The 18,790-nt window shown below is 42.6% G+C and overlaps 1 protein-coding gene across 1 annotated transcript in view; it reads left to right on the top strand.

Moving 5' to 3' along the window:
* The first annotated feature begins 5,046 nt into the window (after window positions 1-5,046).
* LOC126161466 (proline-rich protein 2-like) overlaps window positions 5,047-18,790 on the top strand; it is a 39,152-nt gene continuing 25,408 nt past the window's right edge. The window contains exon 1 of the mRNA XM_049917317.1: window positions 5,047-5,162. Coding sequence (XP_049773274.1) covers window positions 5,124-5,162 — 39 coding nt within the window. The 5' untranslated portion in view covers window positions 5,047-5,123. The remainder of the gene's footprint in view (window positions 5,163-18,790) is intronic.

Consider the following 18,790-nt stretch of genomic DNA (forward strand, 5'->3'; position numbering starts at 1 on the left):
AATGAGACATCTGGGAAATGTGCTGGTCAGATAAACAAAGATCATCTCTAATGACAGCAACGTGCCTAATTATCTTATCCTGTTAAAGAAAACAGCGTCATGGAGACCTCAAATGCAGAGAAATGACACTAGCCTTAACACGTTAGTAATGTCATGCTTGCTGTCAAAATTACAAGCTTTGAAAACCACAAGTTGTCGTGTTCTGCAGCCAGAGAAACTCCATGCCAATACACCAGGTCTTACGGACCGTACGACGATGTCGAACGCAGTCTCACAACTTTCGTTCTCCTTAGTGGCTCCATATACAGATATGTCTATCTTGATGCTTTCGTCACAACAGGAACTCGCCATTAGGACGACGTGGCGTCACTCGTTTATCCCGTGTTGATGTTGTGCGCACCGCTGTCGGCGCACCTCTCGCTCCTGCCACGTCATGGGAAGACGCAACAATATTCGCCCTGCTGCCGGGCATTAGTGCTGTGAGTCTAGAGACTTGCCTTGCTGTTTACGAGCCCATTTACCGACTCAGGCTGCGAGACGTGGCTGCACTATCTTACACACTCGACGAAGCGATGTGCTTGACCACTCGGGAGCTAGTTGTGTGAAGATGATGTTACACAATGCGTTCAGCCTCTCTCTCCTGAACCCACATATTCCATATCTACACGTCAGACGTGCGGTACCGACCATTGCGAGCAGGAATTTCGCGGAACGATAAACTGCAGGTTTGAAATGCCATGATACCAACACTGTCGAATTACAACACGTGCTGATAGACTTCTCCTCTTCTTACGAGACGTTTGACATCATCTCCATGTGACAAATCAATCTTCAAATCCGGCATCTGGTCCACATATGTAGAATGTACTTTGTGAGTATGTGCAGAAATGCTTATCCTTTGCATATTAAGTTAGACTGTTCATTTCGTTTAACCCCGTCTGTAGCTCTTTTTCACTTTCAGTGAAGACAGTTATGTCATTAGCGAATCTTATCATTCATATCCTTTTACCTAGAATTTTAATCACACTCTTGAACGTTTAATTTATTTCCGTAATTGGTTGTTCATTGTAAAGATCGAAGAGTAGGGGCTAAAGATTACATCCTTGTATTACACCCTATTTAAATAGTGCACTTTTTCTTTGTTCTTCTAGTCTTAGTGTTCCCTCATAGTTTTTGTACATACTCTATATTACCCCTCTTTCCCTATAGCTCACCCGCATTTTTCTCAGAATTACAAACATCCTGTGCCATTTTACATCGTCGAACGCTAAAGCCAAACCGATCATCATCTAACAGACTTGTATTTCACTATCCCAGAATTTCCGTGAATATTTTTATACTTCTTTCTTTCGTCGATCAACTGAACTATTTCTTGTGTTAGCCATGGCTTCCTCCCAGAGACCTTCCTCGTACCTATCTTTTTCTTCCCAGCTTCTGTGAATTCTCTCTATAACTGCCCTTTCCTCTAAAACTGAACTGACAACTGAGCTATACATGATTCTTCGTGGCTAGTCTCTCAAATGTCAGACTACTCTTTATCATTACCAAATTGTGATCTGGATCTGTATCTGCTCTTTGGTACTCCTTACAATCCAATATTTGATTTCGAAATCTTTGCCTGACCTTGCTCTAACTGGAGTCTTCCTATATCTCCCGGTCTTATCCTCTTGTGGTTCGTGAAGAAAGTACTTATTTCCTGTTGCTAGCCGAAATTTATTGCAGAACTGCCAATCTCATTTTCTTCCGTACAGTTTTCTTCTGCTCCTTCCCCTTCAACCGTATTCCAGTCCTCAATTACTATTAGATTTTTGTCTCCCTTTACACACTGAAGTACCCGTTCAATACTTTCATACAATTTCCCTATCTCTTCTCCTTCGGCTGGCGACATCTCCATGTATAATTCAGCATTGTTGTCGGTGTTGACTTGCTGTCGATTCTGAGGAGAACAATCCTATCACTGAACTGTTTGCCTATCGTCCTATTCACAACGAAACCTACTTCCGGTGTATCATTTTCTGTCTAGTTGATATGACCGTGTGCTCGTCTGGCTAGAAATCCTTGTCTTCTCTCCAGTTCGCTTCACTAAACTCCACTGTATTTAGACTGAGGCTTAGGATTTCCATTTTCAGATTTTCTAGCTTACTACCGTGCTACGACTTCTGACATTCCATACCCCGACTCTTAGAATGTCATCTTTTCATTAGTCATTCAATGTTTTTCTCATGGTCACCTCCCCACTCGACAGTCCTCTTCCGCAGATCTGGATGGGAGACTGTCCGAAATCTTTTGCTTACAGAGAGATCTTCATGAAACTTCTTCAGTTACAGGTCTCATGTACTAGGGATACACATTACGTGTCCTTATCGCAGTGGTTTCCATTGCCTTCTACATCCTCATGCCGGTGATCACTGCTGATTCTTCCGCCTTTTAGGGGCGGTCTCCTACACCTTGGGGTGAGAAAGTGCCCTGGATCTCTGTCCGCTCCTCCATCCTCTTTAACAATGACGTTGGCAGGACGAGGGTGACTTCTTATGCCAGATTTATTCGGCCGCCATTGCTGATGATTTTTATTCAAAATTTAAGTAGAGGAGAAGTTCGCATCTGGAATCCAGGACTTTTTCATTACTAGTAAAAAACTCTATATTTTTTTTCTTCTCACAGTGTCTTCTATTACAGATGGCAGCTAGCCTTCCTTTTTTTCCTGATTATAAAGGAAACTACAGCAGAAGAAGGATCTATTTGCCACCGCCACTTTGACCCTAAAAGAAAAGTAACATCAACGAAACATCAGACTTGTAGCCCTAACTATGCCTATTCCAATAGCTGTACCTAAACATAACAATAGTGGAAAGGAAAGGAGCGAGAGGATATCATATGTTTGTAAGAGAGAAGAAAGAATTTTTTATTCTAGTGATGTGGTTGCGTTTTAATGGTTTGTTTATGAATGTAGCAGAGCAGAATTTTTCTTTCCTCGAGTGAACTAGCTGTGTGACCCAATTCACACAGTGAGTATTCGCCTGCCGGTAATACAAATAATCTTGGAACAAAGGTATCATTTGTGGTGTGAGTCTGTCAAGAGTGGCACGTGTGAAGAAAGCCAGAATTCGCTGGGCCAGCTGCCAGACATCTACTGCTGGTGATCGCCGCGCAAAGCGCAGAGTCGGCGAGATGAACTTTGTGGAGAAAAGAACGATTTTTACCATTGACGGTGACTTGCCACAGGGAGCGTGCACTAGTGTCAAGACAAGGGACGTTCGCAGCCCACCATATATGATGCCTCCTATAGATGCGATGCTTCTATTCTATCACATTGGGGGCGCAGCGCCTGCAACTTGTATCAGGAAAATCAGACTGAGAAGGGTAAGATTCGCAGAATATGTGACAAGGATGGATGTGGATAGTATGAAAAAAAAAGAGTGTAGGAGGAAACTGGTATGACAAGCCGTCAGGTAAGTAGGAGTTGGGTTGTTAAGCTCAGGAAGTAGTCACCAGTGCAGCGGACAAAATGATACTGACGATCTCGAAAGAAGGGCGAAAGAGAAGGATGAAGAGGATCTATGGGCAGGAGTAGAAACCGAAATTCACAACGTGGCTATGTGTGGTGCCACAAAGGCCGAAACTAAAGGAAAAGAATAACATTCCTCATGAATACGTGAGAAGAGTTTGGCTATGCCATATTCTATGCACCAGGAGACAAATTTCGAGGAGTAGTTGCGAAATATAGATTAGTAATTATATATCGAAGATTCGCGATAGTTTGATGCTAGTTCAGCATAAAAATATGCAGAGGAATCTCTCCTCTGAAACTGAGGATGGAAAGAGTGATAGGGCGTTAACGTCACGACAACGTTTTAGGGACGGACCACAAGCTGGAAATGGATAAACCTGGGCAGAAACTGTGGCGTCTTTTTATCACAGGAACCACATCAGCATTCATCTTCATCGCAACCATTGACGACATAACTCTATACGGCTGCCCAGGATTTTTAACCACACTCTTCCCAGTCCTGAACAGCTGCAGAACAGTGCTTGTTTTATGCGTTTCAGGATGTCTATCCTAGAAATTGCATTGATGATTTACTTCAAATATAAGCTTCTACAAAACAGCTACAGCTGTATTAGTCATTTAAACGTGTGATACCACTGTATCGGACCATAAACATAGTTAATGAAATCACATATGTAAGATAATGCTGTTGCCGGCCGGAGTGGCGGTGCGGTTCTAGGCGCTACAGTCTGGAGCCGAGCGACCGCTACGGTCGCAGGTTCGAATCCTGTCTCGGGCATGGGTGTGTGTGATGTCCTTAGGTTCGTTAGGTTTAAGTAGTTCTAATTTCTAGGGGACTGATGACCTCAGATGTTAAGTCCAATAGTGCTCAGAGCCATTTGAACCATTTAAGATAATGTTGTACGCTACACCCGCTAACTCATGACGACTTCCTTTTTCGACGTGACAGATAATCTCCCAATTTACATACCGGAAAATAATGAGGACTTTGGTTGAGCTTTGAGAACCAGCAGGTCGATGAAGGAATGTGCGGAGAAGGACAACTTGGTTGGTTGGTTGGTTTTTGGGAAGGGGATCAAACTGCAAGGTCATCGCTCCCGTCGGATTACGGAAGGATGGGGAAAGAAGTCGGACGTGCCCTTTGAAAGGAACCATCCTGGCATTTGCCTGAAGAGATTTAGGGAAATCACGGAAAACCTAAATCAGGATGGCCATAGCGGGATTGAACCGTCGTCCTCCCGAATGCCAGTCCAGTGTGCTAACCACTAAGCCACCTCACTCCGTAAGGACGACTTATCTCTTGTTCTGTCAAGGCACAAAAAGTTTCATGTACGAGTACTCTCGTCATGACTTGTTGGTTCATTATTTCTTTGAGGCAGACATCTAGGAACAAGCGGGTGTCGATGAAAAACTGAGCGACAGTAAGATATTCAGTACGTCGCAGCTGTGCTCTGTGGCCTTGTGATAAAACCAGATCCTCCATTGTCGCATTTGGACTGCAGTCTCCGCTCGTCCCTTTGTTGAAGAGTCATGGAATCACCAGTACTCCACATCACGGAGTGGCGAGTCTTATAAAATCTCTGCAGCCCATGTTCACCTCAGCACTTGCATCACCATGAGGGCGACAGTGGCAGCTCTTCTCCTGTGTCTTGTGGTGAGTGGTAGGGACTGAGACTTTAAAGAAATTTGTGCTCTACGTATTTTTACTGGCACTTATTTCTACATTCACTTGCAAAACATTTATGCTTCAAAATGTACCTAAAACATGGTATTCTCGAATGTAAGGGTGGAAAATTATTTGCAATATTTTCGGATCTGTAAGAGACTTGAAATTAGTTCTACACCTAAAAGTTAAGAGAGTGTATGAGATTATTAAAAATTCCTCAACTTCGTGTGAATCATTATAAACTGTACATGTATAATTTCAGTAAATAATCGGCATCTTTCTTGTTACTGGACAAATATTTCAAAGGGTGACAGTTGCAATCACTGTCTGACCCTTCACACGTGATTACCGGTGGATTTCCTAAATCGTACGACATCAGTCCAAAAAGATTCGACAATAGATTACTACTAAGTACAGAAAAATTGAGATGTTGGGTTCAACGCTCTAGGTGTTCTACGTTCCCTCCCCTGTCCCACCTGATTACAAGGCGCAGAACATTCATACACCTACCAGTAACTGTCAGTGAAATCTGTCTTTGACACGTTGTTCAACTGGTGTGTCCCATTGGTTTGAATGTCGGTTATGTCGTCAGATCGTTAAAGCTTCACGTGAATTTCTGCATTCTGTCATTTTGCGATAGCTTTGATTTCATAACACCAAATCTCATCACCTGTGATGATTTGTTCGAGAAAAGAATTGTCCACGTGTTTCATTTCAAGCTAGTCACGGCAGGTGCCCAGACAACGTTGCTTTCGTTCAGGAGACAACCCGAATGGGAAAAACCTTGTACACACTTTTCTTTCCCTCAGGACATTCTTAAGAATGCCTTAAACAGTTAGAGATGTTGCTCTCCGTTGCGATTTCTGACACAACAATGACTACACTGTACGGAAGCACGCCGACTATGTACTTAACAGTGCCCGCTTACAACTGATTCGTCGAATTTACATCTATGTTTTTAACTTGTTCAGGTTGCAACCGTAGTTACTGCGCTGATTCGCTTATACACCAGAAATAAAATAAGTCTTGCAACTTTTTGGATGGACGGTGAACGTGTCGATCTGGTGCTCCATTTCTAATGGTTCTAATGCTCTTGCATCTGCATATCTACATTTTTTATGATTTCTGGTGCACTGAAACAGTACAGGATATTTGTTATCATCCGTTTCAGCACACTTTTGGTGCAGTTAGTCATATCATCAGAGGCGTTGAATTTTCGCTGGTTCTGACTCACCAGACGCAGCATCTCTGATTTCCTTGTAAGAGCCTATTTTCAAGTGATGTTACTTGCTTCAGTCTCTTTTCTCACTTATGATATGGTAAAAATCTAAGTACTACTACTCTGATGATACACAGCTATTTATGGGAATTCAAAAAATATAGCGATTAATTACGAAGATGAATATTGGACTCTTCATACATCGAAACCCTGAGCTATTGCTGCAGAGTAACAGAACAATTTACCCCATGTGATGCAAGAGTATTATTTAGTATAGTTGGTTACCAGGGGAATTTCGCTTGCTTATTTATTGGCTAATGGTTCAAATGGCTCTGAGCACTATGGGACTTAACTGCTGTGGTCATCAGTCCCCTAGAACTTAGAACTACTTAAACCTAACTAACCTAAGGACATCACACACATCCATGCCCGAGGCAGGATTCGAACCTGCGACCGTAGCGGTCACGCGGTTCAAGACTGTAGCGCCTAGAAACGCACGGCCACTCCGGCCGGCCGCTTATTTATTCCTCTCTCATATTAGACAGAAAGAGGAAACAAATATTATATACTGACGGGAAAAACCGAAATACCAAAGAACAATTAATGTAGAGTAATGAAATTTCTGGAATAGATTTTCTTAGGTAACATATTTAAATCATAAACTTTGCAAGATCACAGGTTAACGTAAGTGCGAGAGAGCCATTGCGAATGTGGAATGCTGGTACATTGATAATCGGTGTAGCCGCCACAATATTGAATGAAAGCATTCAAACGTGAATGCGATCTGTTGTACAGGTGCCGGCTGTTAGTTTGCGGTAATGAGTTCCACGCGCTGTTGCCCTTGGTCGGTGAATACAAGGACGGTTTATATTGTTTGTGGATGGTGCTGGAGTTGTCAGCCGATGATGCCCCACATGTGCTCGACTGGAGCCTTATCTGCAGTATGACGACTCACTGTAGAGCATACTGAGTTACAACAGGGATACGTGGGCGAGAGATTTCCTATTAAGAAACACGCTCTGGATTGTTGTTCATAAATTGCAGCACAAGAGGTCTAATCATCAGATTGACGTACAATTTTGCAGTCAGGGTGGGTGGGATAACCGTCAGGATGGTCCATTTGTCACACGAAATCGATTGTACCTCATACCATAGCTCCAGGCGTAGGCCAAGTGTGTCTAGCATGCAGACAGATTGGTTGCAGGCCTTCATCTGGCATCCTTCTATCCAGGTCTCGTCCATCACTGGTACCGAGATACAAGCGATTTTCATCAGAAAACACATCTGGCCTTCACCATGCCAACCAGTGAGCTCTTCCTTGACACTACGGAAATCGCAAATAGCGGTGGCTTGGGATCAGTGGAATGCACGTTACAGGGCGTCTGGCTCGGAGCTGTCCTTGAAGTACCGGATTTGTAACAGTTCGTTGAGTCACTGTGCTTCCAGCTGCTGCTCAGTTTGTGCTGCAAATGCTGAACGATGCGCCAGAGCCATACACGATGGTCTTCCGTCTCGGTAGAGCCACGTGACTCTTGCTTCTGTACGTTCCCGTGACCACCGTTACCAGCAACCGTATCCAGTGGCTACATTCCTACCAAGTCTTTCTAGAATGTCACAGAAGGACGATCCAGCAAACTGATTTACATTCTTATACTGCCGCAAGTAGCGCGACTCTTATTCGACTGGCGCGAAATTTGAATAGACGCCATCTTTCATATGTAGAAACACGCGTACCAACTTTCGTTTTTGTCGCACAACTCCTTCTTTATACTACGAAGTCTTTCCGTCAGTGTATATAGCGCCTCCATGGCAGGGAGGGGTGATGGAGATGAAAAGTGAGAACAAGAGGTTCCAGAGAAGGTCAAAAATTCTTTAGTGAAGCATCTGCGTAGCACACCAGGTCAGTGGACGTCTTGCCTCTGAATTCTGCTGGGCTGCCTGCCTGCATGCCCCATGATGCTGACGCAGAACCTCTACGGTGCGCCGGCGGCGGCGTTGCATAAGCTGGTCGCACGGTTTCCACGAGTGTATTCTTGTCGGTATCTGCCACGGCCCTATGCGGTGCCTCGGTTGTGTCACAGTAGGAAATGCCCATCGCTTAGAGGCGCCCGTCCTCCGATAGCGGAAGATGGCTGGCATGCATGGGGGGATGACTCGCAGTATCCTGAGCAGGAGTCTGCCTAGATGCTGAGGTAGACATGGGATTGCCTGCTGCGCTGTGGCACGAAATCCGGGAGGAACTTAGTGTGTAGATCTGTTGCCCTGCTGTGACCTCAAACCGGTGACTTCTGCTGCAGGTCCATGTGACGACCTCGTCTGCCACAATCCTGTCATGCAAACCTGAGAATAATTTCGTCGCAAACCGTCTGGTACTTACAGTCGACAGTGGCATATTTGTTGTGCATATGCTCCAGTACCAGTAACGTATCCTAAAACACCACTATCACTACCGATGTGCAAAACTGCCTTGCCACTTCCTGCACGAGCTAGTGCAGTCCTGTTGAGTCCTCGCTACAGTGCATCAGCCTTGTCGAATTGTCACACTGAGAACGTCCTACGCTAGCCTGCTGGCAATGCTGCTGGAATACACCGTTCTTGCTCGCATTAATGTGGTCTTATATGGTCAGGATGCTACAGTATATATGAACCTAATCTTCAGTAAGCAATATCTATTCCTAGGTGTAATCTGCTTATCTCCAATAGACTATCCCTTTGATTTACTGATCATGATAGAGAATGAAGGTCATTGAAGTTAAAAGCTAGATGTGTTGAAAAGAGTTGATTGCAGGACATAAAGACTGTTTTACTACATACCTATCCTGTTAAGATTTTCACTTCAGTTAAATATCCCAGCATTATCTTTATAGGTCTTGTGTTATTGCAAAGTTGTGATGGATATAAATACCATACAGGATAATTGCAATCTCATTTTACTCTGAAAAGCCAAAAAAACTGCTAAACATCTTATAGGGCCGCTGCGATCACGCAGAAGTGCCACAACACGACAACACGACGTGGCATGGAACGACTAATGTCTGAAGTGGTGCTGGAAGGAACTGACACCATGAATCTTGCAGGGCTGTCCATAAATCCGTTAGAATACGAACTGGTAGGTATCTCTTCTGCTCCGCACGTTGCAAGGCATCCTGATATGCTCAATAATGTTTATGTCCTTAGAGTGTGGTGGGCAGCGGAAGTGTTTAAACTCAGAAGAACGTTCCTGGAGTCACTCTGTACCAATTCTACGTATGTGTGTTGTCGTACAGTTCTTCTGGACTTGACCAAATCTCTTTCGGAATGCACAGTGGACATAAATGGATGCAAGTGATCAGATAGGATGCTTACATAAGTGTCACCAGACGTATCAGGGGTCCCATATCACTCCAGTTGCACACGCCCAACAGCATTACAGAGCCTTCACCAGCTTGAACCGTCCCCTGCTGATATGCAGTGTCCATGGTTTCATGAGGTTGACTCTATACAATAACACGTTCATAAGCTCGATACAATATGAAACGAGACTCCTCCGACCATCAACACTCCAATGTCGATGTTAACGGGGTTAGGCTAGGCATAAAGGTTTATGTCGTGCAGTCATGTAGTTTTAAATATGACATTCTACTATAGGTATCAGCATGCCGCAGCCAAGAGACTCCACCTGGCCCACCTGGACCAACTGAAGGGCCACAACCAACTGGTCCACCAGGCCCACCAACCGGAGGTCCTGAGCCAACAGGTCAACCAACCGGAGGTCCTGAACCAACTGGACCACCAGGTCCACCAACTGGAGGTCCTGAACCAACTGGAGGGCCACAACCAACTGGTGGGCCTGAACCAACTGGTGAACCTCAGCCTACTGAAGGGCCTCAACCTACTGGACCACCAGGGCCGCCTGGCCGTTTTTAGCCTGGTGTTTTTTAGTGATGAAAGATTTGCACATCTGGGAATGTTAAAGGATTTCAGCTTTTATTTTTATAGTTGACGTTAACTGAATTATTTGATGGAAGTGTTCTTATGATTAATAAAAAAAAATTCTGATTAAACTAGCAATGAAAAAGCTCCATTGACGTTTTATTTACTGTGTACTGAAAAAGCAACTAGTTCTCCAAAAATATGGTACCAATATGTAAAAATTATTACTGGAGTTATTATCGGATCACACCTCATCAAATTTTACACCACTTCATTTGCAGTTCCAAAAGGTGCTGTACGTAGCCGAAGGAGTCTGTGTTACAGACTACGTGCACTTCATGAATTGATATCAACAAATATCATACTTTCAGAAAACACTCTTGTCATCTGTAGAGAGCCCTGTGAAAGATTACTGATACATAACCTTTGAACGAACGGGCTTTGATGTTGTGTACACAACTTGTGATCTAAGATGGTTTCCTTGAAGCCTATTTACTCCTCCTTCAGTTATATATTGTTTTAACTCTTTTTACGTATGGGTATTAGTAAACATATATAATTGTTTGATAGTGTGATTCTTAAATTTCATGGGGCTTCTGTTATTTAATTAATAAGTAGCCTTCTACAACAGTATTTATCTGGGATCTGGACTTTATGTTTCGTAGATAACAGCATATCTTCTAGAAAGGATATTAACCGCAGCTCAGCGTAACACCAGTAGCAATGACAGCATAGCAATGACAGGAGGGAAGGGTACGTATCTCTTTTAGACTGTTCGTGCTGCCAGTTACAGGTAACCTGTCGCTAATGAGAAATTAAGCTGCATTCATCAAGATATGAATATTAATCAGTATGAGCAGATGAATGTCCTAAGTATTGTTTTAGTATACCATCATCAATAAAAATAGAAGTCACTAAACTTAATCATACCGATCTGACCGTTCACTTCAGTCTGAAGGAGAATGGTTATGCGAATGCAACTACATTAAATGTAAAAGATTAAATAGCAAAGAAAACAGACTGAGAGTCATTAAGGGAATAACGAGTGGTGCATCTTCTTTACAGCGGAAATATTCTTGAAGGTTTTCTCAGCAACATGCAGCTATGAGTAATACACAGCCATCCATATCAAATTGCGTAAACTGAAAAATTTTTGAAAGTCTAAAGAAGAAATATGTAATTGGTGATTAAACTTCAGTAAGAAATTCTTCAACCATGACGTTTCTAATTATTCAAGGTTGGTTATCCAAAAATTTCCGACCTAGGCTTTCGAAATGCATGTGACAATGTACTGCTGCCCATTTGTATGTAGGGGCAAGATATTAGCACTAGATAAACTTAACGCATGTCCACATATTTAAAGGCTCATTTTTTCCCGCATAGCATACTTTAATGTAATATGAAGGGGACCATGGTTAAGCATAAACAATACGTTATTATACTATACCCAAACACTGTTACACCAGCCATGTTAAATTAATGGAACATACTCAATTGTGCTGCATGGCCTGTAAAGATAGTGTTGTATAGAGAGATGATGAGTTTGTCGCCTATTCTCAAAAGAAATTCAACGCAATGGTAATTATTCTTCAGATAATACATTTTTAAGTGCTTTTTTATAAACAAAAAAATTAAAACAATGATAAAAGGCGTCAATTGACAGGCAGTACAGTTGCCAGAATCTGTATGTCATTATCGCTAGTAGTTAACTTGAAAGTGTTACTTATATAGCGAAAGAGAATATTTGTGGGAAATGATGTTAGAATTTTTAGCAACACTTCAATAATGCTTTGCCTATCTTGCTTGTGAAAGTATTTCTTTTTCCTCTTATCACTCCTCTTTCTCTCATTGTTTATGAATGACATATTACTGAATACGTAATTTCGAGATAACATGACACCCAATAATATTCGCTTTGGTGCATATGGCAATAGAATGGTATACTCCAAAGCGTATAATGTGCTCTGCCTACAAACCTGGAACAGTAATATGGATTATGTTTAAACAGACCAGACACTTGTTTCGAATACAATAGGTACCAACGACCACAGCATGTATATGCACGTTATTACTACCCACAAAATATTGTCATGGGCGTTATAAACTGCTCAGTTACTAAATAAGTGTCTCCATGGGATTACACGGAATCAAAATGAGAGACTGAGCAAGGTAATTTGGACACGATATCTGGTCCTCATATGCTTGAAACCTTTTTGCAGAGAACGTCGTAGTTGATGTTATCTTATACCTCATTAGAGCTAGGAGGGTTGCCCACATTATTAGAAAAAACACACTGATTACTTCCATGGAGGCTTGATGTACATACAGAAGCAATTTTCAGGCATGTCATAAGTGCTGTGTACTAACGATACAACACAAAGGCATCAACAAAGATATTATGTTTGTCTTGAGACTCGCCATCTCAAACTCTCCCACGAGCGCCAGCTGTATGAACATGTAACACAGATTGTTTGTTATATATTTTCAGCTAATATTTTACGAGAAGCCTGTGTAAATATACTTTTTAGAAAATAAATTAAAATGCCGTACTTAGAATTAAGCTAAACACAAACTATGTATATTATTTTGAAAAGAAAGTCTCTTCTATTTCAAATCACAAGACGCAAAATAACTACTATTTCATTATTACCTAGATCCAGAGCGCTTTAATGATGGCGTCATCGAAGATATTATCGAAACTCTGGAACAATAAGTGAAAGGCATCAATTAATCACAATATAATCTGTAAAATGTCATTAGTTTATAGCACTCAAATAGGGAGTAGCTGGTACTACACAAACCAGCATATGAACCCATAACCAATCAATTTATACACAATCAAAATTGAACAACATTTGCTATGGGATATGTACTCGGAGTACTTAGGCAGTAGTAAGCTACAATAATATAGCCAAATCTTGTGTATCAGATGTTTCGTAAAAAATCTGACCACAAACTGAAAAGTCCGGAGCTTTTATGAGGTCCAAGGAAAGAGAAACGTGATAGCTTTGACTGTCAGGAAATAATTGATCGTGGCACATCAGTGAGAAAATGTTTTCGGACTTTGAAATAGGTCATTACGTTCTGACAAGTTTAAAATAAAAATTAAAAAAACGTTCATCTCAGCAGCAGTGAACGAGCATCTCATCACAGACGTGATCTTTCGTTAAGGAGGAAAAGGAAGGGTGAGACCCCGGGAAAAGCTCTGTCGACGTGCTGAGTCATAATAATCAGATCACAACTAAACATTTTCGTTCTTATAAAATCTCAGCCGACAGTCTATGGAAAGGCAAATATATGTTTGTAGTATCGTAGATTTAATAAACATCTACATCTACGTGACTACTCTGTTATTCACGCTTAAATGTGTGGTAAAGGATGTTCGAAGAACCTTCATAATATTTCTCTACCGTTCCATTGTTTAACTGCATGCGGGAAAAAAGAATACACACATGTTTCTGTAGGAGCTCAGATTTCCGTTATTCTATCATGATGATCATTTCTCCCTAACTATGTTGGTGATAATAAAAAGGTTTCACGCTCAGAGGAAAAAACTGGTCATTGTAATTACGTTATAAGATCTCACTGCAACGAAAAACCCCTTAGTCTTAATGACCACCAAACTCTTTTATCATATCTGTGACAGTCTCGCTCCTGTTTTCCGATAGTAGAAAGCTGCCCTTCTTTGACGTGATCTGTCTGGTAATGATCCCATACAGAACAACAATAGTCCAGCCGAGGACGAACAATCACAGTGAAGGCCGTCTCTTTAGTAGAACTGTTACAGGTCAGTAAAACGTAGTCTTTGGTTTGCCTAAATAAATAGCTCTGCTAACGCATAACGACAACGGATTCACTGTTATCCTCGTCCCCCTGACACGCCTTATATATCCTTAACTGCTAGTGCTGCCACCCGCCATCTGTGCGTGGCTACTGCGTTGATGAAGAACATTTTTGGCGATAACACAGATAACAGTGAATCGAAGAGCGAGTATATGAAGTGGCAAATGCTCAATACCGCATCGCTACTAAGTATACACTATCTAATCAAAAGTATCTGGACATTTATCAGTGGACATTAATATGCGGGATCTTGCCTTCTTGACGTCTTGAACTCTACATTCATTGAGCTATATGAATTTCTGGCGAGGAATGGCAGCCCGTTCTTCCTCAAGGGCCGCAACCAGTGAAGGTAGTGGCGCTAATGGCTGGAGCGGCCTCGACGTTCTGACTCATCTCAAAGTTGTTCCATTGGCTTCAGGTAGGAAGTCTTCGTACGCCCAGTCCGTTTCAGGTATAATGCTGTCTTTTAAGCGGGACCATCGTCTCCAAACTGAATCTCTACTGTACACAATAAACCATGATTTAAAGTGTTTCCACATGATGCCACATTCAACCTTTTCCTGAGCGTAATATGCGACCATACTATAACACCATCTCCACTGTGCTTGACACATGATCTCAGGTAGCCTCATCTAGCCTTCCGACGAATACAAATCTTCCATCATATTGTAAGAAGGCTGTATAGGTTTTTATGTTGGTAACGCCACCACTGACTGTGCTGTGTGCAGTCTGCGGCTGGTTGGACCCATTGTTAGAATATTCGCTTGTATACTGTTGGGCTGTTGGATGTGAACAGCACGTAGCGTTGTACAGTTGGAAGTGACCCGCCAGCAGTGGTGGATGTGGGCAGAGAGATGGCAGAGATTTGAGAGCGGACGATATGGACGTGCGTCTGTCAGAAAAAGGAAATTTGTAAGACTAGATGTCATGAACTGATATATATATATATATATATATATATATATATATATATATATATATATATATAGGGTGAGTCACCTAACGTTACCGCTGGATATATTTCGTAAACCACATCAAGTACTGACGAACCGATTCCACAGACCGAACGTGAGGTGAGGGGCTAGTGTAATTGTTTAATACAAACCATACAAAAATGCACGGAAGTATGTTTTTTAACACAAACCTACGTATTTTTAAATGGAACCACGTTAGTGTTGTTAGCACATCTGAACATATAAACAAATACGTAATCAGTGCTGTTTGTTGCGTTGTAAAATGTTAATTACATCCGGAGATATTGTAACCTAAAGTTGACGCTTGAAACCTCCGACGTTCAGTTGCGTGTTGTAACAAACACGGGCCTAGGTCGGCGAGCAGCATCTGCAGGGATATGTTTACGATGACGACCGTGTTTACGAATGTGGCTGTAGTGCACTGTTGTGGTTTGGTCTAGCTGTCGCAGTGTCCGCATGTAGCGCTTGCTGCTATTGTTATTCTGCATTCGTCTCCGCACGCAGACCGCCTGTAGTACACCGTGTTACCAGACGTCTGTGATAGTGTAATGTTGTAGGAACTGTGACCATGGTGTATTCGAACTCTGAAAAGGCGGAGATGATACTCATCTATGGCGAGTGTCGACGAAATGCCGGTGAAGCCTGCAGGGCGTATGCAGAACATCTACCGCCAACTGTATGCAACAGGTATGGTCGTAGCACGCAAACGGGTCCGTAACAGGCCCGTCACAGGAGAAGGGGGTGCAGTTGGTGTGTTAGCTGCTGTTGCCATGAACCCACACATGAGTACACGGGACATTGCGAGAGCCGGTGGACTGAGTCAAAGTAGTGTCATGCGCATACTGCATCGTCACCGCTTTCACCCGTTTCGTGTGTCGCTACATCAGCAATTACATGGTGATGACTTTAATCATCGAGTGCAATTCTGTCAATGGGCATTAACAGAGAATGCGTTGCAGTTCCACCTGTTTACCGATGAAGCAGGTTTCACAAACCACGAGGCACTGAATCTACGGAACATGCATTACTGGTCCGTGGACAATCCTCGCTGGCTGAGACAGGTAGAGCGACAGCGACCGTGGACTGTAAATGTATGGAGCGGAATCATTGGTGACCACCTCATTGGTCCTCACTTCATTGGAGGGGCCCAAACAGCTGCAACATATATCGCGTTTCTACAGAATGATCTGCTAACGTTGCTCGAAAATGTCCCACTGGAAACTCGTCGACGTATGTGGTATCAGCATGATGGTGCACCTGCACATTCCGCAATTAACACTAGGCTGACCCTTGACAGGATGTTCGACGGGCGTTTCATAGGACGTGGAGGACGCATAAATTGGCCAGCCCGTTCTCCTGATCTTACACCTCTGGACTTCTTTCTGTGGGGTACGTTAAAGTAGAATGTGTACCGTGATGTGCCTACAACCCCAGACGATATGAAACCACGTACTGTGGCAGCCTGCGGCGACATTACACCAGATGTACTGCGGCGTGTACGACATTCATTACGCCAGAGATTGCAATTGTGTGCAGCAAATGATGGCCACCACATTGAACACCTATTGGCCTGACATGTCGGGACACACTCTATTCCACTCCGTAAGTGAAAACGGAAACCACGTGTGTACGTGTACCTCACCCCTCATGGTAATGTACACGTGCGTCAGTGAAAAAGACCAATAAAAAGGTGTTAGCATGTGGACGTAATGTGCTGTTCCAGTCTCTTCTGTACCTAAGGTCCATCACCGTTCCCTTTGGATCCCTACGTAATTCGGTGCTCTCCGATACACACGATCGAACAGCGGAGGAGTGGTACTCAAGCGTCAAATTTAGGTTACAATATCTCCGGATGTAATTAACATTTTACAATGCAACAAACGGCACTGATTACGTATTTGTTTATATGTTCAGATGTGCTAACAACACTAACGGGATTCCATTTAAAAAAACATAGGTTTGTGTTAAAAAACATACTTCCGTGCATTTTTTTATGGTTTGTATTAACCAATTACACTAGCCCCTCTCCTCATGTTCGGTCTGTGGAATCGATTCGTCAGTATTTGATGTGGTTTACGAAATATATCCAGCGGTAACGTTAGGTGACTATGCCTTCTGAACACTATTAAGGTAATACATTGCTTGTTATCTATCAAGATCTTTATTTGCTAACTATGCCTATCAGTAGTTAGTGCCTTCATTAGTTAGAATCTTTTATTTAGCTGGCAGTACTGGCGCTCGCTGTATTGCAGTAGTTCGAGTAACGAAGATTTTTGTGATAAGTGATTCATGAAAGGTAAAGGTCATTGTTAGTTAGAGCCATTCTTTTGTAGGTATTATTGAAAGTCAGATTGCGTTGCGCTAAAATATTGTGTGTCAGTTTAGTGATGATCAGAATAAGAAAAAAGAGAAAACTCTCTGTCGACGTTCAGTGTTGCTCAGCTGTTTGAAAATCAAAAGCGTAGAAGTTTACCAGCACATTCACTTATAATTTTTCTAAGGGAAAGTTACAATAGTCACATAGTGTAGCATGATTCATCGTTCCAGACCACCTGTTTCCAGTCATCAACTATCCAGCAGAGTCGCTCTGTATTGCACCTCAAATATGTGGGTTATGAGGTGCTGCTCGACCATTGCATCCTATTCTTTTGCATTCCCTACTGGCAGTCACTGCACTTGCTGAGCTGCTGGTAGCGCTTTTGAACTCACGAGTGAATCCTTGTCTCGATTTCAGGCACTTTTGCAATGCTCGGATTCCTGCCTGGAGTCAGTTTACCTGTGGCTGTTCCTTCGCGTTTCCACTTCACCATCAAGTCAAAATTAGTCCATTTGAGAGCTTCATTTGGGCGTAAATGTTACTGAGGGATTCGTTACGCAGGTGACGTCTGATGCCTGGTCCAAATTTCAAGTGACTGACCTCTCCTGACACACTCATTCTGCTGTTATTGCTTTTCTCTTCACATAACTATAGTCCCTGCCTTCTTTTATAGTTACTGGTCGGCCTCTCGTGACATCTGTTGGTCATTCCTGTGTTACGTAAGGCTGTCCGAATGCTTTTGATCAGATACTATACCTCACCTGTGCTTAGGTAGAATATATAACCGTGTGAAATCAGGAAACAGTTATCTGTAGCGGACATATCCAGAAATGTTCTCTCCCCATAAAGCCTTCTGGGCGAGATGTTTATCCTGTCCGGTAAAACATAGAAAGAGAGAAAATGAAAACTGAGTTTTAATTTCCTGTCGACGACGGGGTCACTACTAACATAGCTATGAGGAAGGGAACTGGACGAGCGCTATTGACAATCAGGCCCACAGGATTTGCCTTGAGAGAGTCAGAGATCCACTCATAACGAAATCTTCGCAGTCAGAGGGTCATTTGAACTTCGGTCCACTTTAATACGAGTCTAGTATCTTTATTATTATCTTATCCTTTTCATAGACATAAGAGAATCGACACGTTATTTTCTCAAGGATAAGAATCCATCTATACAACATCGCTCGCGTTTCCTAAAACTTAAAATGGTTCAAATGGCTCTGAGCACTATGGCACTTAACATCTGAGGTCATCAGTCCCCAAGAACTTAGAACTACTTAAACCTGACGAACCTAAGAACATCACACACATCCATGCCCGAGGCGCGGTTCCAGACTGAAGCGCCTAGAAAC

This window comes from Schistocerca cancellata, chromosome 2 (genome assembly GCF_023864275.1).
Source record: "Schistocerca cancellata isolate TAMUIC-IGC-003103 chromosome 2, iqSchCanc2.1, whole genome shotgun sequence".
Classification (NCBI taxonomy): domain Eukaryota; kingdom Metazoa; phylum Arthropoda; class Insecta; order Orthoptera; family Acrididae; genus Schistocerca; species Schistocerca cancellata.